General features: G+C 35.2%; 1 protein-coding gene and 1 non-coding gene across 2 annotated transcripts in view; one reads left to right on the top strand and one right to left on the bottom strand.

The window, feature by feature from the left end:
* PAFAH1B1 (platelet activating factor acetylhydrolase 1b regulatory subunit 1) overlaps window positions 1-26,583 on the top strand; it is a 68,862-nt gene that overhangs the window by 15,186 nt on the left and 27,093 nt on the right. The window contains exon 2 of the mRNA XM_045836244.1: window positions 11,387-11,608. Within this exon, the coding sequence (XP_045692200.1) occupies window positions 11,577-11,608 (32 nt within the window). The 5' untranslated portion in view covers window positions 11,387-11,576. The remainder of the gene's footprint in view (window positions 1-11,386; window positions 11,609-26,583) is intronic.
* LOC123817844 lies at window positions 3,877-3,979 on the bottom strand. The gene has a single exon (XR_006785542.1). It is a non-coding gene; the product is annotated as a U6 spliceosomal RNA (small nuclear RNA).

Genomic DNA, 26,583 nt, shown 5'->3' with positions numbered 1-26,583 from the left:
TAGCTGTAAGTTTGTTGTCATTCTATCATGGGATTTATATTCAGACAAGTTCTGTTTTTTCTTTTTTTTTTTTAAACATTTTAAAACAGTTTAGAAGGCTGACTTGGTCAGTCCTTAGCTTGTGTTACATTCTGTTACCTGCTTTCCAGTTCCTACCCCTCCTACCTCACTCTAACTAGATTGTACGCTCCCTTAGAGGTAGATTTCATTTTGTTCATGTTTGTTTATTTTAAAACCTCATAGAGAGTCTAGCATAATAGTCAGTGAATGAAAGGATTTGTATTGCTTATATCTTTTTTTTTAAAGATTTATTTATTTATTTATTTTTAGAGAAGGAAGGGAGGGAGAAAGAGAGAGAGAGAGAAACATCAATGTGCGGTTGTTGGGGGCCGTGGCCTGCAACCCAGGCATGTGCCCTGACTGGGAATCGAACCTCTGACACTTTGGTCCGCAGCCTGGGCTCAATCCACTGAGCTACGCCAGCCAGGGCTGTATAGCTTATATCTTGAACTATATTGTAAGTTTCTTATGAGATGGGACTAAACATTGCTTTTATGTCACATGTAGCTTTCTACAGATGAGGCACATAGTTAACTGTGTTGTGCTAGATGGCCACAGATATATATTGTTTGGTTTGAGTACTGGGTACCTGGTACATTCTAAGTAAATAAATTGAATAATTGACACTGAGAATATAGTTACTTCTCAATTATTTGTTTCATTGGAGGCAGACATTGGTGTGGGTAATAATATAATCTAAAATTAGTTCAGGTTTTCCAGTTGGGTAGTCATAACACCTGGGCAGTTTGTCTTCGGTTGTAAACAAGAGATCTGCCTTTGGGACCAAGATCATATCCTAGAGAAAGCCATCCTCCAAGAGCAACTAGTGAATTGTGTCCCTACCCCCCGCCCAAAATTCCGCTTTTGCATAATTGCAATTTGACCATAAAGCTCTTTTTTCAAATAATTCTAATTGCTTCCATCCTAGTCCAAGCCTCTCTCATCTTCCAGCCTCCTCCTGTTTTAATATCTCATATATTATCTCCAAAACAATCACCATGAAATAACCAGTTTTAGAACATTGTTCCCTTTCTTAAGAACTACAGTGATTTCTGCCTTTGTTGTTAATTCCTTTGGGTTAACTGCATTAGTGTTAACCATACCTTATGCTTAAAAAAATACACATAGAACAATAGTATGTCTTTTATTATTGTTTGTATGCTCAGAAATATTAGCAAGCTTTTTTCTTCTTTTAATTTAGTGTATTTGTGTGTGTGTGTGTGTGTGTGTGTGTGTGAGACTTACTTTTGACTTTAAAAAAATCAGATCTACAGGGCTGTTGGAGCTATGTTTATCTAATTGTCACTTGAAAATGTAGCGTTTGTAAGCAGAAACCAGATGAGGAGTATGAATAAAGGTCTTTAATTTTTAAAGTTTCACTATTAAGACAGCCTATTGATTTTTCTACAGAATTTTAAAATTGGTGTACTTTTCTCTGATATGTTAGTGTTCAATCTTTAAAAAGAAAAAAAATTACATCAAAACCAGCCCCAAGCAACTGGACTTAGATATTGCCCATATTTCAGATTATGATGTTTCGGAATTTTTAAGACAAGAGGATGAGAATAAAGTTATACATCTTTAGTTCTGAGAATACAATACATTTTTCTTTTAGTGTTACTGTGATGCCTGTAGTAGTCATTTAAAAACACTAAATACTGCCGTAGCAGTATATAGCTCAGTTGTTTGGAGCATCTTCCAGTACACCAAAAGGTTGCAGGTTCCATCCCCAGTTGGGGCATGTACAGGAGTCAACTAGTCCATGTTTGTCTCTCACATTGATCTCTCTCTCCCTTCCTTTCTCTCTAAAGTCAATAAATATATCCTTGGGTGAGGATTTAAAAACCAACTAGATACCTATTGTTAATTACCATGATATTTGACACAATGAGGAATAAATTTGTTGCAGTTTTGGAGGACAGTTGAGGAGACATCATCAAGACAGATCATTACAGTGTAGTGTGAGAAGTGTTAAATATGTGTATGTACAAAAAACTGATATCAGAGGAGGGAGTTGCTCTATTTGCTTAGTTTTTCATCAGAACTATGTAAAAGCCCTGGCTGGTGTGACCTAGGGAATTGAGTGCTGGCCTGGGAAGGCCTGCGAACCAAGAGGTCTACAGTTCAATTCCCAGTCAGGGCACATCCCTGGGTTGCCAGCCAGGTCCCCAGTGGGGGCAAGTGAGAGGCAACAGATCCCATGTATCTCTTGCACATTGATGTTTCCTTCCCTCTCTCCCTCCCTTCCCCTCTCTCTAAAAGTAAATTAAAACAGAAACCACTATGTAAATAAATTCCTGTTCTGCTATTTATACCAGCTGCTAAGAACTTTGCTAATGCTATTAAGATACCATTGGTAAGTATTAGATTGAACCTGTGTAATTGTTGTTATTGGCAGTTTCATATGGTTTAACCCTGTTAGTATTTCAGTATGGCAATTAAAACAAGAAAATACAACACCATTAATTTGTTTTGCCAATACTGTGTTAACAATTGGATAATATTTTATTAAAATAAAGCTTTGAATATTAAATAGAGGAAGTCTTGCATTCACAACATTGTTGGAACTGCAACATTTATGTTAGAATAGAAATGTACAGGCTCTAAATAAAAAAAATTGTCTAATTCTCATGAACTTTATTGTAATTCTACCTCAGTATTCTCTTACATGATATTGCAGTTTGATTCTTTTTTGAGTGTCTAAAAAACAGATTATTAGATAGGAACATTAAGACAGGTGATATGAGTATCCAAGTTTTATATCTCTTTTTGTTGGGTACTGATTACCTTTGCCTTTTAAACCTTGATCTAATTCTTTTAAAACACCATGTATAGCCAGCATAACTAAGAAAGTAGCTTTTATTTGTCTAACTCAAATCAAAATCTTAAATTGTTAAATTATAGACAGATATTCCTCTATAGAAAAAATGTTTTAAGAAAAGGTTAGCTTTTGTTTTCTGCATTGGATTATTGTGTACAGAATCTATGTAAGGATAATGGATAAGGTGGTAAAAATATTTGAAAATATCAAGAGGTATGTCTGTAATACGAATAGTCATACAGATTAATAAAATACCTTTTGTGCCATTAGTACTTTAAGAAAAACCTTGTTTTTTGGAACTAATTTTTTTAAAATCCTGATGATTTGCAGAGTATCACGAAGCATACAGTTAATTGGAAAACAACAGATTTTATTTAGCTCTTGAAAATTAGTCTGAAAATGTGCTCAATAAATCTTTTTTTTTTTTAGATTTTGTTAATTTTATTTCTAGACGGAGGGAGAAAGAGGCAGAGAAACATTAATGTGTGGTTGCCTCTAGTGCACCCCTTACTGGGGTTCTGTCCAGCAACCCAGGCCTGTGCCCTGATTGGGAATCAAACCAATGACCTTTTGGTTTATAGGCTGGCACTCAATCCACTGAGCCACACCAGCCAGGGCCAATAAATCTTGATTTATAGTAGCTTTTGCCGCGCCTCATTGCTGTATCTGAGTATTTGGAATGGGATTATGAGCTGTAAAATGTACTGTTCAAGCAAGGTAGATAATCTGTTAACCCTCTTTAAATAAACTGTTATCAAGTGCCAATTTCTTAAGAGCTAGATCCATTGGTAATCACCCAATTACTAGTGGCTCTCTTAAATGCCTACTTTACATCTAATAATAAGTAAATCTCGTGATTTCCATATGTCTCTACTGTTTGTGTTCCCTCACACACATCCTTAATTTTCTGGGTTATTTCCCCTTATTACATAAACTCCTACTTGGCAAAGGCCAATGTATGAAATAGGTTATTAATAAATAATATTTTTTCTTTAAAAAATACAGAGCACTTCAAAAATTTGTGTGTTGTTCTTGCACAGGGGCCATGCTAGTCTTCTAGCATTCCAATTTTAGTTTATGTGCTGCCAAAGAGAGCACTGAAATAATAAAGTTTGTTCTGATAAGAACAAAGTTTGTTCTGTGTTACCACATTGAAACTTAAAATGAAAAGATTTAAATTACTAAGTCACTCACCATTCTGTTTTATAAGATTTTTTAAATGTGATATTATTTTCTTTATCTTTTCTTTTTTACTCTTCCCCTTTCTCTTTTTGTGGTGAGGTACTTACCCAGGTAGTAAAACATTGCTAAGAGAGCTGCATTGGTGTGGCAAATAACAGGATATATTAGAGTATATAGAATGCTAAAGAATTCTGCATTCCAAAAAGCATACTGAAGCCTGTTTCTATGGCTCAGGCAACACAGATCTGATCTCTGAAATTAATGCCTGGATATTGATGTGCAAATGAATAAATGAGACTCTTTGAAATATGTTTGTAATATATACAAGTAGCTTAGAAGGGATTACTGAAGGACTGCCAAAATATTTCTTAAAAATGTTGTCTTTTCATTCATTATATTGACTTGAGGAGGATTTCTGAACCCTCTAAAATGCATGTAATATTTTGTTTATATTTATAAGTGCTTCTTTGAGCAAAAAGATCCAGGCTTTCATCACATTCTCAAAGGAATCCAGTGGACTTCATCCCTCCCCCCCTCAAAAAAAAAAAAAAAAAAGATTAAGAACTCCTTCACCAGTTGGTAGGACAGTATTGCCTGGTTTATTTGTATGGTTGCTTATATGTTGTTAATTGCAAAATACTTCAAACTATATCCTTTGTTCCATTTGAGAATCATTTTTTTCTATTGTCATGTGATATTTTGCAATTACATAGTAATATATTAAGCTAAAAGGTAACTGGAAAGGTACATTATATTCTGAAGTATGATAACTGAATCACATACTTATACTTTCTGATAGCAAAAAAAATTATATATTAAAGGTAGGAAATTGATAGAGGATGAAATATCTAAGTTAAAAGGAACCTTAGATGTTATCTACTTTCCAGGAAAGTTAGATGAATTATTCAGGGTTATAGAGTTTGATTACAGACTCAAGACCACATTTTCTTCATCTGCATTGTCTTTATCATGTATCCTCAATACTTAGCTAGTTGTATAAAACATTATTAACATACAGTTAACAGCAAATTGGGAAGTCTTAAATTTAATCTTCCATTCTCTGACTGTTCTCTCAGGTTAGAGACCTGCTTTCTTGATCCCTAGGACTCTCAATTTTCCTTTCCTGTTTTCACTTTCTACACAATGCAGTTTAGGCTCTTTGAACTATTATTTCATCTCTCATTATACATTCATCACGCTAAACTTTGGAAATTGTCATCCTAACCCTAGATCTCTAAACCTTTAACTCTTCTGTGTCTGCAGCTGGACTGTAGCTGCAGACACAGCTATAGCTAAATACTTGCTTAAAAAAAAAAAATCACATCTTTGTACATTGGTACCACTAAAAATTCAGTCTTCCATCTAAAAAACATTCTTTCTGTTCCATTTCTTTGTTCTCCATAGCAGCTATTTCAAGCCTCTTAATGCCTTCTTCCTTATCCTGCCTATTCAGCAAATGACCTTACTTCCTATTTTCCCAAAATATAAAAAACATATTTGCATTCTTCTTTCTAACATGGTGGAAGAGGTGACCCATCTTTATATGTAAGATTTCTAAGTTTGGATCGCATTCCTCTCTCTCTGTCCTTAGCTCCTTGTTTCTTATTTTCCTGTGATTAAAAAAATACTTTATTTAGAAAATATCAGACCCATAAACAAAATTAGGGCATAGTGTGATGAACCCTCCATTTAACAGATTTTATTTATTTCTTTTTAGGGGGAGGGGTAGAGAAGGAGAAAGAGAGAGAAACATCAATATGTGGTTGACTCTCACATGCCCCCAACTGGGGACCTGGCCTGGAACCAAAGCTTGTTCCCTGACTGGGAATCAAACCAGCGACTGTTTTTGGTTCGAAGGCCAGCATTCGATCCACTGAGCCACACCAGCCACGGCTAACTGATAAATTTTTTATTATGTATTTCTAAAAGACTTAAAAATAAGCACAATACTATTAATACTCTTGAAAAAGTCCCAGTTATTCTTTAATATCATCAGATACCCAGTTTTAAAACTTCTCCAGTTGTTTTTTCACTGGTTTGTTCATTTTACAATTAATTCTTTTAATCCAGATCAAAATAAGGTTTATAAGCTGCAGTTGTTTGATATATCCCTTGTCTCATTTAAATTTCCTTTTCTAGCTCTTTTTCTCTTCTTGGAATTTATTTTAAGAAATTGGGTCATTTATTTTATAGGGCTTTTCACAGTCTGGATATTGCTGGTTTATCCCATGGTGTCTTAAGCATATTCTTCTGCCATCCATACTTCTTGCAAATTGATAATTGGAGCCAGACATTTGAACAGATTCAGATTCGATTTTTTGGCAAAAATACTTTATAGGTTATGTTGTGTTATTCTGTCATTTCCAGTTGTCTGCCTTCGATTGATTACAAGGTGAAAATGGTGATAATTAAAATTCTTAATTCATTTGTCCACTTTCCCTGTGTCTTTTGGGGGGGGTGTCTATTTATCGCATTTAAACATTTCACTTAGTTGGAATAGAAAACAACCAGAAAAATGGCTTTTCAACATTTCCATTTCTTTCAAAGATATTTATTTATGGTACTGTCTTTACTTCATCTCTTTGTACTCAGCAGTCCATTTAATATGGTTTTTGCTATGTTAAACCATGTCCCTACCATTTTACCGAAACCATTCTTATCAAGGTTATCAGTGAGCTCTATACTTAAATACTTAATGGAGCAGACCTATTTAAGACTGTATTTTGCTCAATAGTTGGATATCTTTGGATACTGTTGATTGCCTCTCTTTGAAATACTTGCCTCTCTTTTCTGTTTTTACTTTTACCTCTTTAACTGCCTTCTCTCAGCCTCAATTGTTAGATTCTGGGGGGGCGGGGGGTGTGTTTTAAGTGTTGGCATTGATGTGCCTGGCTCTGCTTATTTTGCTCTACACATTCTCCCATGGGTCAATCTCAGCCGATGTAACGGCTTCAGTTGTATCACCTCCAAGCTGGTAAGTACCAGTCTTCGTTTTTGTAGGTTGGTTCTCTTCAGAGCTGACTTGTTTGTACAACTTCACACTAGAAATCTCACAGGCACTTTGGAGTTAACATATCTAAAATGGAATGAGTTATACTTTCCTCATCCCCTCACTCGTTTTCTGTTCAACTAAGTTCAGACCCAGAAATCTCTTGAAGTTGTCTTTGACTTTTTAGCTGACTTTTCTCACTTTCCTGCTGCCCATATCTAGTCACCTACACAAAGATTTTCCCCTTAAATAACTTAAATTCATCTAATTCTCTTCATTTACTGCTGCTATGCTAGTACGAATCGCCATCATCTATCTATCCCTTTCATTACTGCAAGCCTCCTATCTGGCCTCTTCCTTTCCAGTCTTTCTGGTCCATTCATTATAGAAGTAAGAATGATTTTTCCTAAAAGCTAATCTAAGGGCTCCCATTATTCCTAGGACAAATTGTAAAGACCTGAGTGTGTTTTGTGATCAAGCCTCCTACCAACCTACTCACCTTCATCCTGAGTCGTCATCCCCTATGTGGTAATACTTGTCACACTTTTCACACTTTAAATTGCCCATTTCTTGGATGACTCTTCCAGTAGACTGTAACTTCTTGAGTGTAAGATGAAGTTATTTTCCTCATTACACATGGTTCCTGGCACATGCATAGTGTTTTATAAATGTTAAATGAGTAAGTTAACGTATGCAGTACACCAACATACATTCAATGGTTTGTCTTGTTTGGTTTTTAGATCATCCTTGTATTCCAGTACTGTTATTCTTGTACATCCATGTGCTTTTTTAGGGGAGAAACAGTCTCTCTATAATTAAATAAGACCTTGTAATGTACATAATATAGTGGATTTTTTTTCCTGATTAAAACAAGGATTTTTGCCATGTTTCTTTTTCACTTTGATTTATATGATTGTCTGTCAGTGGATTACCATTGTTTAAGTTAATACAAGAAACCTGTAGACAATTCAGATAGTCACCACCATCAAGTAATCCTTACCCTACTGTGACCTTTCTCAGAGTGTATGAGACCCTAGATGCTTTAATTTGGTGATAATTAAGGCTTAGAAAGTGAGGCTTACATAATTAGGAGTTTCTAAATACCAAGAGGGATGGTTTTCTGAGTTGTCCATTGTGTTTGGTTCTCCATCTCCTATTTCTTATTCACAGTCATATATCTCTGATTTAGACATAGAGGTAGTGATGTTTTTCAGCTGTCAGTTTGAGCTAGCTGCCCTCCAGGTTGGAAGTATAATTAAAGATCATAAAATAAATCCCTGATTATATTTACTAGAATTGCTCAATATAGAAGGATTTCCATTAAAATGGCAGCTGCCACTGGGAACATCTGGGTACTCACTTTTTCATTCAGAGCTCACATTTTTAAAACCAGGGTTTGCTCTTTCATATTTCCTGGACTAGGTTATTCATCACTATATCCTCAGTGCCTGGAATAGTGCCTGCTGAGGCATGAAAAAAGGTACTAAAGAAGTATTCTCTGTCTCTTCTGTCCATGTTTTGTCTCTTGATAATCAGTGGTCCCACAGGCCCTTCATTAGATGTTAATTTCATTTCCTTTCATTTGGAGGATGATTTTCTGTTTCTTTAAAGTGCCCCTTCCGATTTAATTTTGTAATATCAGTCTGCATTTTAAGTGAGAATATCTCAAATACATTTTCTAAATACAGTAGACATTCTCTCTTATTTTTGTACAATGTGATAAGACTACTTTTTTTTTAATGGGAGATTTGAAGAATAATTCTTTAAGAAAGTTTGATTTTTCTTTTATTTATACTGTGATACTTTTTGGATATTGTATAGAAATTGATTTTATAATGTTATAAGTGTGAAGAAGGGGCTCTGAAATATTAAGTAACATTGTCTAAAAACTAGATTAGAGAATTGGCTTACTGTGTGAGTACCTAAAAACTAGGGCGGTTCATTCCATGTTTTTTGTGTGTTTTTTTTTTAAAGATTTTATTTATTTATTTTTAGAGAGGGAAGGGAGGGAGAAAGAGAGAAACATCAATGTGCAGTTGCTGGGGGCCATGGCCTGCAACCCAGGCATGTGCCCTGACTGGGAATTGAACCTGCGATGCTTTGGTTTGCAGCCCGTGTTCAATCCACTGAGCTACACCACCCAGGGCTTTCATTCCATGTTTTTTTTAAACACGTGATTCTGAAGGATACAAAATGAAGTAAAATAATATTAAATTATTTTTATTTTTATTTTTAACATTGTATTTATTTATTTTTAGAGGGGGGAAGGGAGAAAGAGAGGGAGAGAAACATCAGGGTGTGGTACTTCTTGCATACCCCCACTGGGGACCTGACCCAGAACCCAGGCCTATGCCCTGACTGGGAATCGAACTGGCAACCCTTTGGTTCGCAGGGCTCAATCCACTGAGCAACCACACCAGCCAGGGCTGTTGTTTTTTTTTTTTTTTTAAGATTTCACGTATTCTTGGAGAGGGGAAAGGAGGGAGAGAAACATCAATGTGTGGTTGCCTCCCGTGTGCCCCCTATCGGGCACCTGGCCTGCAACCCAGGCATGTACCCTAGACTGGGAATTGAACCAGTGACTCTTTGGTTTGTAGGCCAGCACTCAATCCACAGAGCCCTAGCAGCCAGGGCTTAAATTATTTCTTGATTTTTTAAAAAAGATGTTATTTATTTATTTTCACAGAGGAAGGGAGGGAGAAAAAGAGAGAAACAGCATGCCCCCAACTGGGGACTTGGCCCGCAACACAGGCATGTACCCTGCCTGTGATCAAACCAGCGACCTCTTGGTTCACAGACCAGCACTCAAGCCACTGAGCCACACCAGCTGGGGCAAATTATTTTTTGATTAAATGTATTAGTTAAGAAATGCATTAGTTAGGCATTACATTACTAGTTTATTTACATTTGTAAATATTGGTTTGACCAAAATGTCTGTATGTTTTTTCGTAAAATTAAAAGACACGTTTTTACTTTTATCAGTTACATGGGTGATTTGGATATTTTGAGTATGTTGGCTATCTCCTTCTATTGGCTCCTAGTAGGTAGAGGGCAAGGGTGTTGCTAAACATCTTCTAAATGCATAAGACAGCCTTACAGCAAAGAATTATTTGGAAAGCCCCTGGTGGGGAGGGAGGTAGCCACAAAGAAGAGAATTATTTGGCCAAAATGTTAAAAGTAACCAAAAAACCTCACAAATCACTTTTGACATGTTCGATCAGTCACAGCACCTTCTCCATACACTGCACAAATCTTTTTTGTGTTTCAATTACCTTTTTACATTTCTTGAAATAATAAAGCATAATATGTTGAAATGTTGTGTATTTTCTTCCATCTTTAATATTTAAATGGCCACATAAAAATTCACCAATTTTGCTCTGGCTGGTGTGGCTTAGTGGATTGAGCATCATCCTGTGAACTGCAAGGTCACTTGCTGGTTCAACTCCCAGTCAGGGCGCATGGCCTGGGTTGTGGGCCAGGTCCCCAGTAGGAGGCGGGTGAGAAGCAAGCACTCAATATTTCTCTTACACATGATCTTTCTCTCCCTTTCTTTCTCACTCCCTTACCTGCTGTCTAAAAATAAATAATAAATAAAATATTGTTTAAAGATTCACTAATTTTGATTTTTTTATGCATGCTGATATGACAGTTATCACAATACAATCTAGCAAAATTGTTTTGAATGAAGTTAAAAGACAACTAAGCACTACTAGAGCCATCTTATGGAAAAAATGTAATAAGCATTTTGGCCAACCCAATATTAGCTATTCTAAGATTATTGGTGACTGATATTTAATCTTGAAGGTTATTTCAGTTATAGTTGTCAACCTTTTGGTTTGTGGACAGTTTCTGAAATCATCTGTCATGCCTATTTCAGATTATACCTTTCTGATAAATTAGAATTGTTATTATCTTTAAAGGGAGTATCATAGTCTTCTTAGAGAGGTTATATGTTAATATTTGAAATTTAATAAGTTAGTATGAGTATATCTGGTGGGTGACATGGTAGGGAGAGGGTAAGTTATTTTATTTTTCCAGTTAAAAATTTTTTTATTTTTCCTTTTTATTGAATTTATGGAGGTGAAACTGGTTAAAGTTATACAGATTGGGAGTGGGGAAATCTAAAAACAGTCCTGTAAACTATTAAAGATAATTTAAAATACATAAAATGATATATATTTTGGTATTGATTTTCATAGTAGATTAATAAATCAGCTAATATTCATATTAGCATCACAATAAATCTCATCTTTGAAAGTGTGTACTACAGTAATAATTTAGAAGTAATTTAAATTCTAAGGGAAAGAAATAATCTTTTCTCTCTTTTTCCTCAGGTGGAATGAATCTTACTTGTTGACTCTCTCCTGGTTACTTGTTGAATTCACTTGTGAAAGAATCATCTTCTCCTGTGTGGAAGCCACTTTGTGGCGTATTTAATTATAAATCCAGGGATCACAGAGCTTTTTGATTTCCCAAAGGAGGGGACATACCACTATATCAAATAAGCTTGACATTACAGCCAAAATGGTGCTGTCCCAGAGACAACGAGATGAACTGTAAGTTTCTAATATTCTCTTATAAAGGACAAAGTAGTAAATTAAAATATAGCCTTGGTAGATCTGTCCTCAAATTAAAACTATTGTTAGGAGTGTTTAGATATTGATGTGGGCAGTTTGGTCTGATTTTAAAACTGGGTCTTACTTTGACATAGCATTACGTACCCTTGTGACCTGTTGTGTATAAGCAAAAAGCAAAACAAACAAATTATTTGGGATAAGTTTTATCTTAAGTTTGTCTTAAATATATTATCACATTCATTTGGAAGATAGGTGCGTCAGAGCACTTCTAAATTATTTTATGTGGATCTATGTATTAGAAAAATGAAAGCTTTTTTGTTATTAACTGCTAAGGCCTTTCCTTTGCCTTACTGTATTTTTTAATCATCCTTTGGCTGTTAGAGAGGATTTGAACTTTTATGCAATAGATAACATAATAGTTAATATGCAAATACATTAATTAGATAGGCATGAAAATGATTTGACCACTGCTATTATAAAGAATTTTATAGCATTCTGTTTTTGTAGGTGAAATATATAGTGGGAAAATTTAGTTTTGTGTTCTGGTCTTTAAAAATTTCCTGTTGTTTTTTTGTTTGTTTGTTTGTTTTTTTAAGAAAACTCTATTTGGAAATAATTTAAAAGTTCTAGATTTGTAAGATAAGTACAAAGAATATATACATATATTAAATTTTATGTAAATTCACCTATTAAGATTTTGTATCATTTTCTTTATCATTTGCACTCTGTAGTTGTATGTACACACAAATATATTTTTCCTAAACCATTTGAAAGTATGTTGCATACATCAAGGACCTTTCTCCCACGTGCTTTTAGTGTGCAGTTCCGAAGAATAAGGATTCTTCTATCAAACCACAGTACAGTTTGCAATTTCAGTAACTTTTTAATATCGAAACAATACTTTTATTTATAAATCTACCTTCTATATTTCAATTTTGTCAGTTGACCCAGTAATGTTCTTTATGGTAATATTTTAATCCTCTCTAGTACACCATCCAGTCCAGGAGTAGGTATTGTATTGTTGTTATAAGTGTCATTTAGTCTGGAACATTTCCTAAACCTTTCTTTGTCTTTTATGGCATTGACATTTTTGAAGCCCCCCTCCTCTTGAATAGAATGTTCCCTGTTTTGCAATGGTCTGATGTTTCCTCATGAGTAGATTCAGTGTATGCATTCTTGGCCAGGATACTGCGTAAGTAATTTTGTGTTCTCAGGAGACCCATAATGTTCATCCACCCCTCAGTGAAGTTAATTTTGATCCCTCAGTGAAGATCCCTGATTTCTCTCCTGTATAGTTACTCTTCCTTTCTTTTTAACAAATAATGGGGGTGACACTTTAAGATCATGCAAACATTCTTATTTCCCACCAATATTCCCCTCGTGCCACGCCCCCCATGGTTGCACAGTAATAATTTTTCAACACTTACTCTTTCTACATTTGCTTATCAGCACTAAGCATTTTACTGTAACCAAGGGACCTTCTTTTTCTCTTTTTTACTTACTTGTCTTTTCATTATTGGTATGAGCTCATAGATTCTCATTTTCAATAGTTTCATCATTCACTGCTATTTTTACTGCTTTGATGTGTGAATTGTTCTAGATTATCCCATAGGAGACAGTTGGCTTTTATATATACCATTATCATTTTTTATGTGCACTTTCTTACTTTCTGTCATAACAATATGTTCCAGGCTTATTGTGTACCAATCTTGCCTTAACCCTAGAATCAGCAGTGCTATATAACAAGCCTTGATTCCCTAAGTGGAGACATCAGGTATTAGACATCAAGATATAAGATACTAAGTGTACTTATTGTTACTGGGTTGTCTTTGCTTCTGGGCCCTTTAAAGAGACAGAACTAGGAAATACAGATATATATAAACACATACAGACACCTGGTATACACGTGTACTAAGGTTTCTCATCTTGGTAGTGTTCACATTTTGGGCTGAATAAGTCTTTGCTATGGGGGCTGTCCTGTACACTTTTGGTTGTTTAGCAACATGCCTGGCCTCTGCGTATTAAATGCCTTAATTAACAGTATTTCTGGATGTTGCCACTGTCCTCTTGGGGGGCAGAATGTCCAGCTGAGAACCACTGATAGATATATACACATATACCCATACTTATTTTAGAAATTACCAGACTATACTGATATTTCTAATTCCTCTAGTTTCTTTCTTTCCTTTTATGGTATTTGTCTCTCTCTTCTTTTAATACACTGAGTCTCAAGTCATTTGTTCAATCTTGTAATACTTCTAAAATAGTTTCAGAATTACGTTCATGCCACTTCAAAAAGAAAAAAGTCCTGCTGGAAAGGGTTTAGAATTTGTATGCAGTTTTCCACTCATGCATCCTGCCCAAGACAATATATAATCAAATACAACAAATCCTCAAATAATGTCATTTGCTTCAGAGGCATCTCATTTTATTACAACATTGATGAAATGCCATAGGACCTTAACTCTTTGTTTTATATCAGTTAGCCTATGGTAAAATTCATCTCATTATCTGTCATTTTATTAAATCTATTATTGATGATGTGAAGTGAGGCCTTACTGTACTGGGCTTGCAAGTTACTTGATTAGCTTTGTTTTGTTTTCCTCTTTGTGTGGTTTAGATTACTTTAAATAAGTTGGGTTTATCTGTCCTAAGTCAATTCAGATCTTTTTCCTAGATGTCTTGTGTCAGCTGACTTCAAGTCATGCTTTTTACTCTCATTTTCAAATGAATAGTTAAACATTATGGCCACAAATAGAGCTTTTTATTTGGACAAAAATTAATTGAGAAAGGTAGAACCTAATTTTAGTGGCTAAGTTTGTAGAGACTTATAGATAAAAATTGACTTAGTGGTACTCAAGCAGAAAATTTGTCTTAACAGATCTAAATGTAAATTTAGGAAATAATTGCAGACTCTTCCAGTTCTTAGTAAGGGAATAAAATGAAGGTTTTTTTCTTTTTTTATTTTTGAAAACAATGGAAACATGATTATGTACCTCTTACAAATAAGATAAATTTTGGCACCTAAATTTGCCCTTTTTTAAAAGATTTTATTTATTTATTTTTAGAGAGAGGAAGAGAAACATTGATGTTAAGAGAGAAACATTGATCAGTTGCCTCTAGCACACCTCTAACCAGGGACCTGGCCTGTAACTGAGCCATGTACCCTGACTGGGAATTGAACCAGCAGACTTTTGTTTTACAGGGTGATACCCAACCGCCTGAGCCACATTGGTCAGGGCTCAGTTTGCCTTTATAATAATTTAGTGGGATTTTTTCCAATATTTTAAAACTTTTTATTTTTCAATTACGGTTGACATACATTATTACATTAGTAATATAATGGTTTCAAGTATACACCCCAGTGATTAGACACTATATAACTTACTGATTGTCCCAATAAATCTCACACCCATCTGACACTGTACATAATTACAATATTATTGACTATATTCTCTATGCTGTACTTTACATTGCCATGACTATTCTAGAACAATCAATTTGTACTTAATCCCTTCACCTTTTTCACCCATTCCCCCAATCCCCACCCCTCCCTATCTGGCAACAATCAACATGTTCTCTATACCTATGAGTCTTTCTGTTCTGCTTGTTCCTTTATTTTATTTTTTGGATTCAGTTATTGATAGATATACATTTAGTGCCACTTTATTCATGTTTTTTATCTTTTCCCTATCTTCTTAACGAAGACCCTTAACATTTCATACAGTACTAGTTTGGTGGTGATGAACTCCTTTAGGCTTTTTTGTCTGGGAAGCTCTTTATCTGTCCTTTGACTCTGAATGATAGCTTTGCTGGACAGAGTAATCTTGGTTATAGGTCTTTGTTTTCCATCACTCTGAATATTTCTTGCTAACCCCTTCAGCCAGCAAAGTTTCTGTTGAGAAATCAGCTGACGGTCTTATGGGAGCTTCCTTTTAGGTAACTAACTGCTTTTCTCTTGGTACTTTTAAAATTCTTTCTTTCTTTCTTTCTTTCTTTCTTTTTTTTTGATTTTTTTTTAGATTTTTATTTATTTATTTATATTAATTTTTAGAGAGGGAAGGGAGGGAGATAGAGAGAGAGAAACATCAATGTGCGGTTGCTGGGGGTTATGGCCTGCAACCCAGGAATGTACCCTGGCTGGGAATCGAACCTGGGACACTTTGGTTCCCAGCCCACGCTCAATCCACTGAGCTACGCCAGCCAGGTAAAATTCTCTTTTTAACATTTTCTGTTTTTTAAAAATCCTCACCTGAGGATATGTGTATTGATTTTAGAGAGAGAGGAGGGAAGAGAGAGAGAAACATTGATGTTTATGCACCCTGACTGGGGATTGAACCCACAACATTTGGGTGTAAGGGATAATGCTCTAACCTACTGAGCAACCTGGTCATGGCTAACCTTTTGCATTTTATGATGTGTCTTGGTGTGGGCCTCTTTGGATTCATCTTGTTTGGGATTCTGTATACTTCCTGGACCTGTATGTCTTTTGCATTAACCAAGTGAGGGAAGTTTTCTATCATTATTTTTTCAAATACGTTTTCACTTTCTTCCACTCTTTCTCCTCCTTCCAGTAATGCCATGATGAGAATGTTGATGTGCTTGACGTTGTCCCAGTGGCTCCTTACACTATCTTCAATTTTTTTATGCTTTTTATTTTTTGATGTTCTGATTGGAGTTTTTGGGATTCCTTATTGTCCAAATTGCTGATTCAATTCTTAGGTTCACCTACTCTACTCTTGATTCCCTGTAAATTATTCTTTATTTGAGTTAGTGTATCCTTCATTTTTTAAAAAAGACTTTTTAAATTTATTTATAGAGAGGGGAAGGGTTTTATTTATTTATTTTTAGAGAGAGGGGAAGGGAGGAAGGAAGAAGGAAAGAAACATCAGTGTGTGGTTGTTTCTCATGTGCCACCTACTGGGGACTTGGCCCTCAACCCAGGCACGTGCCTTAGACTGGGAATTGAACTAGCGTCCCCTTGGTTCTCAGGTGGGTGCTCAATCTACAGAACCACACCAGCCAGGGCAAGATCCTTCGTTTTTAACTAGTCCTTTTTTACTGCAGTCAAGGTTCTCAGTAAATGCATTGATCATAGGTGGATGCACCATACCTCCATGCACAACCAAGATTGGAACAACAACAATTTAGAGGCAGAATAACATCCAGAACTGATAGAAAATTTATCTGAATGGAAGTTGGACAGCCAAGAAGTTGAAATAGACCCGTTCATCCAGACCGGTAGGAGGGGCAGAGACAAGCAGCTGGGCGCGGGTCACGGCACAGAGAGCAGAGAGAGTTGGGCGCATAAGGCATCTGGGGACACGCGTAAAGCATCTGGGATGCGCAAGATCGCATTGGGTCGTCCCTGAGTACGCAAGTGGCAGCTGGCAGACCCAGTGAGGCGGTGTTGTGGAGCAGGGCAGAGCGTGCAACCCAGGATCCCAGAGGAGGGACTGAGGTCCCACGGAGAACGGAGCAACCGCCATTGGTTCCCTTCGACCCCGCCCCCACATAGGTCACAATCTAGTGACATGTGTGCCCAGCCCTGGTAAACACCTAAGGCTCCGCCCCTCACTGTAACAGGAGCAACCAGACCAAAAAAAAGAGAGAGAGATGGCTCAAACAGAAGAACAAATCAATGCCCCAGAACTCATCCTTTTAAGCGACCGAGAGATAGCCAACCTATCAGATGCACAGTTCAAAACACTGGTGATCAGGAAGCTCACAGAATTGGTTGATTTTGGTTGCAAATGAGATGAACAAATGCAGGTTATGATAAAAGAAATGAAGGAAAATGCACAGGGAACCAATAGTGATGAAAAGGAAACTGGGACTCAAAACAATAGAGTGGACCAGAGGGAAGAAAGAAACAACCAAACAGGAAAGAATGGAGAAATAAGAATTCAAAAAAATGGGGAGAAGCTTAGGAACCTCCAAGACATCTTTAAACGTTCCAACATCCGAATTATAGGGGTACCAGAAGGGGAAGAGGAAGAGCAACAGATTGAAAACGTATTTGAACAAATCATAAGGGAGAACTTCTCCATTCTGGCAAAGGAAATAGACTTCTAGGAGGTCTAGGAAGCTCAGAGAGTCCCAAAGAAGTTGGACTCAAGAAGAAACACCAAGGCACATCACAATTACATTAACCAAGGTAAAAATGAAGGAGAGAATTCTAGAAGCAGCAAGAGATAAGGGGACAGTAACCTACAAAGGAGTTCCCATCAGACTGTCAGCTGATTTCTCAAAAGAGACCTTACAGGCAAGAAGGGTCTGGAAAGAAGTATTCCAAGTCATGAAGGGCAAGGACCTATATCCCAGATTACTCTATCCAGCAAAGCTTTCATTTAGAATGGAAGGGCAGATAAAGTGCTTCTCAGATAAGGTCAAGTTAAAGGAGGTCATCATCACCAAGCCCTTATTTTATGAAATGTTAAAGGGGCTTATCTAAGAAAAGAAGATAAAAAAAGGGTATAGTAAAATGACAGCAAACTCACAATTATTAACAACCACACCTAAAGCAAAACCAAAAGAAACTAAGCAAACAACTAGAACAGGAAGAGAACCACAGAAATGGAGATCACACAGAGGGTTAGCAACAGGGGAGTGGGAGGAGGAGAGGGGGGAAAATGGTACAGAGAATAAGTAGCATAGATTATAGGTTGAAAATAGATAGGGGGAGGGTAAGAATAGTATGGAAAGTGTAGAAGCTAAAGAACTTATGACACATGGACATGAACTAAAGGGGGGAGTGTGGTGGGAGAGGGTGTACAGGGTGGAGGGAAGGGGGAAATGAGACAACTGTAATAACATAATCAGTAAAATATATTTTTAAAAATGCATTGATCATCCTATAACCAGTGCTTTGAACTCTGCATCTGATAGATTGCTTTTCTCCATCTTGTTTAGTAGTACTTTTTCTTGAATTTTGTTCTTTTATTTTATTTGGGACATGTTTCTCATTTTAGAAGCCTCCCTGTGTTTGTTTCTGTGTATTAGGTAGAGCTGCTATGTCTATCTTCCCAGGCTTGGTAGAATGGCCTAATGCAGTGTGTGTTCTGTAGAGTCCAGAGGCACAGCCTCTCTCATCTCCCAAGCTGGGCACTCAAGGTGTACCCCCTCATATTTTAGCATTTCTTATAGGTTGGTCAGCATTTAACCTATAAAATTCTTTGAGATATTCTTTGGGTAGAAATGAAATGAATTTTTAAATACTTGAAAAAGGTAATTTTGAGCAGTGCTACTAAATGTGATTCAACTGAACAAATGTGTACAGTATTGCCTGCCTTCCATGTTCTTTCTACTTTTATGTATATAAACTTGAATACTATAAAAAACATTTATGTGGGTATGACAAATATATTTTATAGATAAATTCAAGATTATAGAAAGTAAAATTATTTAGCTTCATGAGTAGTATTAGAGACAAAACCAGTTTTCTGATTTCTAGTTCATTATTCATTGAACAGAATTCTGTTACCAAAATTAGTAAGTCAAAATGTAAACATTAGCCCCCCACCTCAGTTTCTGAGTCTCACTCTCCAGAGGTGGCCACTATTACCTCTGTATTTTATAATCTTTTCAGATATTTTCCATGTGTTTATTTAAAATTCATGAATTTTTTTCTTATTTATAAAATAGAATTGTACTTTACAACCTGTTTTTATCACCCTTTCTGTGAATTTGGAAATGGTATTATCTGTTGTTAGTTCACCTAATAGTTACTTTTAACAAAGTTGAGACCTTTAATTTTTTATCAGATTTTTTTCATTTTTCCCCATGAAAGATGAATATATTTTTATGTTGTCCTGGTTGATAATTGCATTCTGCTTGATTTGTTGCTCATTTGTAATTCTGTTGTGCTACAACTTCTCATTTTTGCATATTTTTTAAAATAACAGCTGTATTGAAGTGTGATTTACATACAAAAGCACTGCACATATTTCATGTGTGCAATTTGATGAGTTTGAACCCTTCTTGTATTCTAATTTTGATTACTCTGTTGGGTAGATTTTGTCATTATGTACCTTTGTCAAGGTGGGCTTATAAATGGATCTTCTTGAGTCTTTGCATGTTAGGGAATACTATTTTTCTTGCTCCCATAAATGAATGACAGGTAGAAATTGGGTGACCAATATTTTCCACTTTTTTCCCCACTTAGAGTTATATAAATATTAAGGGGAAAATTGCCACTCATTATGTTACAAAGAAAAACCTGCAATTCCAAAAAACTAGAAGTCACATAGACCTTATTACTGACCATAATGAAATAAAAATAAAAATTAATAGCCAAAGGAGAGCTAAGAGAAACCTTGCATATTTAAAAGTGTACTTCTAAAACTGGTGATAGGAGGTCAAAATGAAACTTAGGAAGTGAAGAAGTCAATAATAATGAGGGTACTCCTAACAGAAACCTGTGGGTTATAGCCAACATAGCACACAGAAAATTAGATAGTCTTTAATGAATCTTTAAAAAAAAAAGAAGAAAAGATCAAAATGAAGTATATTTAATTCAAAAATAAGAATAACAAAATAAGCCCGCAGGAAGCAGAGGGAAGGAATTATTAATAAGTAAAAGCAAGAGTTAATAAAATAGAGAATATTACCTGATAAACTTAATTGTAAAATTAAAAACTAGATTTTTAAAAAGACCATAAAATAGACAAAACTGATTAATAGGGAGAACATACACAAATGAACAATATAGTAATAAGAAAGTCAACATAAAATGAACTGAAACATGATTTTTTAATTATGAGAATGTTCTGTCTTATTAAATGTCATAAATGTATGACCTGGGTGATTTTCTAAGAAAAAAAATATATAATAAAGTTGGTTAACGAAGAAGTAGCAAATTTTGTATAGATCACTAACTATAAAAAAATTGTAACATAGTTACAGACTTCAAGTCTTAGACAGTTTTCAAGCCTAAACTCTTGATTCTTTTTGAGTTTTTAAGGACCAGTAACTTCCCAGATTATATTGTCTCTTCCAGAATAGAAAGAGGTGGAAAATTTAGGATCTCATTTCATGAGGCTATAATAACCCTGATAGAAATACTGTGCAAGAGGAAAATAATAAAACAGTCTAATTTTTTAATATGAACTCAGACATAAAGATATTGAATAGTATAACAAATTGAAAACAATCAACAGTTAGAATTACTGGATTTAGTGTAGTGGTCAGAAACAAGATGGCATACAAAAGAAATTATTTTTGTTTTTAGATAATGTAGAAAATACGTTTTTGCTGTGCTTATGGTGAAAAAAGTGAATAATAGAAAGATTTCAGAATTCCCAAGTTATTAACCAAATTAAATACAATCCCAATCAAAACTTAAACAAAGTTTTCTGTGAGTTTGACATTCTTAATTCTAAAATCTGGAAGAGAAAAATAATTGAGAAAAAAATGTAAAGGAATAATAAGAAAATAACTAATTGTATACATTTTCAGACATTACTGTAAAGCTAGTAAATAAAATACTGTGGCGTAGACAAATAGGTTAGGAGAACATTAAAGTTTAGAGGCAGACCCATTTATCTTGGAAATGTAGCATCCGATAAAGATGGCATTTTATATCAATAGGAAAAGATGTGCTATTTAGCTAATGATGTTAGTACAACTTTGTTGTACTAAATAAAGTAAACTTGAATCCAGATGAAGTGAAAGCCCAAATGTTAAACACAAACCAAATAACAATGTGAAAGTGATAAAAGGAAAACACTGCCTTTGGCCTTGGCTGGGTAGCTCAGTTGGTTAGAGCGTTGTCTGGATGTGCCAGGGTTGCAGGTTCAATCCCCAGTCAGGGAACATATAGGAATCAGCCAATGAATACATAAATAAGTGGAACAACAAACTGATGTTTCTCTCTCTTCCTCTCTCTGTGTCTGCCTCAGCCTCTCAAATCAATAAATAAAAATTTAAGAGAAAAGAAAATACTACCTCTTGGTATAAAAGGACTTCCTAGAGATATTAAACATGGGAACCAAAAGAAAAATTGGTTAATTTATAGCAAAATATAAAATATCCATATGAAGAAAGACCTCAAACAAAATTAAAATATAAAGGAGTAAGTGGCTGGGGAAAATATTTGTGACACATGTAACAAAGAAATGGCATTTAGAATAATATAATGGAGTTTTAAAAATTGCCATAATCCCTGGCTGGTGTAGCTCAACGGATTCAGCGTGGGCTTTGAACCAAAGGGTAGCTGGTTCGATTTCCAGTCAGGGCACATGCCTGGGTTGCGGTCCAGGTCCCCAGTGGTGGTGGCCACGTGAGAAGCAACCACACATTGATGTTTCTCTCCCTCTTCCCTTCCCCTCTCTCTAAAATTAAATAAATAAAACCTTAAAAAAAGGTTAACTTAAAAAAATTGCTACAAATTATTACAACCAGTAGAAGAAGGAGAAAAAGATAGTACTAAGGCCATCCACAAAGAAAACAAACAAACAAAAAAGCTAATAAATAATTAAATAATTTTCAACATCTGTAAATAAAACAAGGTATGGTTTGTTCTCCAAGCAATATCCAAAATAAAAGAATTCCGATGATAGCCTTTGCTAGCAAGGGTGTAGGGAAATGGGTTCTTTCCTGTTGGTGGTGGGACTATGCATTGTTAGAATTTTTTTCCAAGTCATTTTGATAATATCTTTAAAAGTATAGGTTTTTTGATCTAACAGTTCATATTTCTAAAGAACTTTTTTAATACATATGCAAACACTTCTCCAGGAATATTTATGTAAAAGGATGTTTGTTCCATTGTTTTCAGTGGTAAGAAACTGGTAACTACCTAAAACTTATACCCCCATTCTATGAGATATACTATATAGCAGTTTAAAAATGTGATATATTTATGTGTATCTACATGGAAAGAGCTCTAAGACCTAGTAAGTGAATTAATCAGGTTGCTAAATAAGATGGTATGATATATTTATATTAAACACTCTCCACAACTATATTTATGTATTTCTTTTGTGCCTATATCTTATAGTTGCACAGACAGAAGCTTGAAAGGATATTCTAAATTGTTCACAGTGGTTGCCTCTGAAGAGAATGAGATTGAGTAAAGGTGGAATAAAGATTTGTTACAGTATTGTTTCAGTGTTTATAAGGCAAATGTATTTGTTACTTGTTTGTTAAAAGTAAGACTTGAATGGATTTTTTTAAACAAATAAACTGTAGATAATCTTTGAAATCATGGGTTGCAGTGGAAAAATTTTAGGTCAGCCTGGTGTTTCTCCCTGCTTTTTACCAAGGTATTCACTGTAATTTTACCTTTATGTTCACTAAACTAGACTTTGGAGATTTTTTATTTGAGGAACATTTTCTTTTAATATGTATGTTTTGGTCAAATATAATTGACATTATTTTCTATTCATTTCAAGTGTACAGCATAGTGGTTAGACAGTTACATAATTCACGAAGTGATCCCCCGATCAGTCTAGTACCCCTCCCCACCTGTCACTATACAGTTACTACAACATTTATTGCCTATATTTCCTATTTTTTATTATATTTGGTTTTATCATATGTCTTTTGGATTCCTTTTATTTTATCTTTTTCTGTTACCTTAGATTTCTTTGAGAATATAGAGTATTCATCTATAATTTTCTGCTTCTTTCTGGGGTTATTTTTCCTCTTTTAAACATATTCTCTTTGTGCTATTTGCATTATTGCTTTTCTCCTTTTCCTTTTAAAAAACTCTGCTTGGATCCTATATTGCATCCTTCCTTTTTACTAATATCTTTGAAGATAGCTCTATTTGTAGGAAAGAACAGTTTGAGTATGTTGTGTTAAAATACCTTTCTTCTATATTAGTACAGTTTTTGGCCCTAAGACACGTTGCCTCTCAGCTTTCCAGATCTTTCACAGCTGAGCCTACTACCTTCCTAAAGGATCTCAAGCCAGTTTGGATAATTTATTGTTTATCTCTGTTAGCTAATTCTTACCAGCACATGTAAAGCTGAATTTTCTGTAACGTTCTCTTAAATCCTGCTTTACCTATAGACAGCTTCATTGACTTAAAAATCCCATGATCCATATACTTGTTCATTCTTTCCTCTCTTCAAACCACTGATACTGTCTCTACAGTTTTGTCACTTCCAGGAAGTTAGAATCATACAGTGTATAGCCTTTTTAGAATGACTTTTTTCATTTAGCAATATGCATTTCATATTTCTTCCATGTCTTTTCATGATTATAATATATTTTTAAGATGTTTTACTTTAATAAACTAACATTTGCAGTTGAGATATTCAGGCTTTTCCTTTGCATATATTTGAACACTATATATATTTAGCATGGATTATAAAGTGATTCTGCCCTCGTGTTTAAAAAAGTAAAGCTCTCCACTTAACTACTACATTCTTAAAATTGTGTTTGAGAATACACTACAGCAACACATGTTTATGGAGTTGAGCTAGATGTCAGACAGGGCCTCTGGCACATACGCAGATTGTCATTGTGTTGTGAATAATTGTAAAGACAGGTGTGGGTACAGTATCTTGCATCATGGTAGTATTCTATTACAAATACAGTGGAGCCTCAGCTCTTGAACTTAATTCGTTTGAGAAAACTTTTTGAGAAATGAATTGTCCAAAAACTGATTCTCCTTTGTCACATGAGAGATGCATAATTGATCATACTGGTATTGGCATGAAAGGGTTGTCTGATAGAGAATTGAGATCTGAAGTTTTGTTAGACAGTGGAGACGATTTTTGCATGAATTACTTGGCAAGAACCTAATTGTTTCAGAACCAAGGTTTCACTGTTGCTTCAGTGCTTTTGGGACACCTCTTGTCTGGCTTTAGGATCTATATAATAGGAATAAGAGCAGTGTTTTGATCTTGTTAGTGATTCAGCTTTCAAACAGGTATTTCCCACTTCTTTTAAAATCTATAGCTCAACCCTGGCCAAGTAGCCCAGTTGGTTGGTTAGAGTATCATCCTGATACACCAAGGTTGCAAGTTCGATCCCCGATCAGAGAACATGCAAGAAGCAACCAATGGATGCACAAATAACTGGGACAACAAACTGATACCTCTCTGTCTCTCTCTCTCAGATCAATAATTAAAAAAAATCTTTAAACATTATGGTTCTCTTTCATTGAAACATCCTCTGATACTGTAAGTGAGCTGTTGGCACTGCTTACCTGTGTGACTTAGGGTTGTGTTGTTTTTTTTTGTTTGTTTGTTCGTTTGTTTGTTTTTTTAGATTTTATTTATTTTTAGAAAGTGGGGAAGGGAGGGAGAAAAAGAGGGATAGAAATATCACTGTGTGGTTGCCTGTTGAATGCCCCTGCTACTGGGACCTGGCTTACAACCCAGGCACATTCCCTCACTGGGAATTGAACCAACCACCCTTTGGTTTATAGGCCGGCACTCAATCCACTGAGCCACACAAGCCAGGGCTAAAATTCTTCAGACTGGGGAACAGAAGCAAAATACATGAATGAATTGGGTGCAGGGGCTGAATTGAGACTGTAACTGTAATTCATATTCTCACAATTTCAGGTTTTTATTTTATATTGACTATAAAAGTAAATATGTATTTAAACAAACTTTTGAATATACTGCTTTTATGTAGCTTAGGTTTTGAAGTTCTGCTATTTTTTAAACTTTAAGAAGTTGATAATCATGGAAGCTTTAACCAGATTGCCTATATTATCACTTTATATATAGTGATCATTAAAATTCCAGATTACTGCTTTGACACTGTTTCAGAGGGAGGTTAAGATAGATAGATAGATAGATAGATAGATAGATAGATAGATATTTTTTTTTTTTTTTTTAAGATTTCATTTATTCATTTTTAGAGAGAGGGGAAGGGAAGAGGGAGAGAAACATCAATGTGTGGTTGCTTCTCACGCACCCCCTACTGGGGACCTGGCCTACAACCCAGGCATGTACCCTGATAGGGAATCAAACTGGCGACTCTTTGGTTCGCAGCCCGCGCTCAATCCACTGAGCTATACCAGCCAGGGTTAGATTAAGATATTCTTAGTTTGTGTTATATTTAATCATTTTATTCTTTGAAGTTTTTTTTTAATAGACGTATTTCACTTAGTACAATGCATTATATTCTGATCATTCCAGGTAATAAGTTATGACATCCTATACTGTAGGAGTACTGGTGTTTTCTCCTCTTTTTAATGCTTGGCTTGTCAAAAACAATAAGTCACTAAATAAAAATAAATGATTTATTTGTGAATATGAACCAAAATCACAAAATTGCTGATTGTCTCAAAAATGTATTTCAGTGTGTGTTGACAAAGGGTATAATGTAGGCATTCCTAAAGATAAGATGTTATCCTCAAAGTCAAAATTGACATTCCGTAGAACTCATACAAAGCCCTTATGTTGTGTCACATCATATTTCATTTTACTGAAGGATTTGACTGTATTCTAGAGGATTATATTAGAAGAAAAGACATGTGTGGAAGGGAAGGCTGGTGCCACAAATTCCAATAAGGAATTTGAGAAACTTATATATGCTAAGTTGCGTCTGTTTTCCATATGATGTTGGAGGTCAGCTGAAGGCTGGGATGCATTTAGGTGTTTGAGAGCAATGAAAGGGGATGAGGGACAAGTAAATGATTCATCAGGCAGCAGTGGAAAGAAAGCCACACATTAATGACTTGATCGATACTAATTCTAAAGATGTAAATCCATTATTACCAGTATTGTAGATTATGGACTATCCTGGTATTCAGTGAAGGTAAGACCACAACCTAATCCTTTTTCATATTCCCTGGTAGAAGCTGGGAATGTAACAGACACTCATCTTTTCCCTCTTCCTTGTTTTACAGTGAAAATTTTCTTTACATTTTAAAAATGTAAATGTTTCCATGTTCTTAATACATGGTAGCATATTACTACCATTACTATTATTATACAGCCTGACTTTTCCTTATAGGTTTTTTAGGTATGCAAAATATTATTTTACTTTAT

This window comes from Phyllostomus hastatus, unplaced genomic scaffold (genome assembly GCF_019186645.2).
Source record: "Phyllostomus hastatus isolate PE091 unplaced genomic scaffold, TTU_PhHast_1.1 phas_contig_210, whole genome shotgun sequence".
Taxonomy (NCBI): Eukaryota; Metazoa; Chordata; class Mammalia; order Chiroptera; family Phyllostomidae; genus Phyllostomus; species Phyllostomus hastatus.
This window is presented reverse-complemented; position numbering and strand designations above follow the sequence as displayed.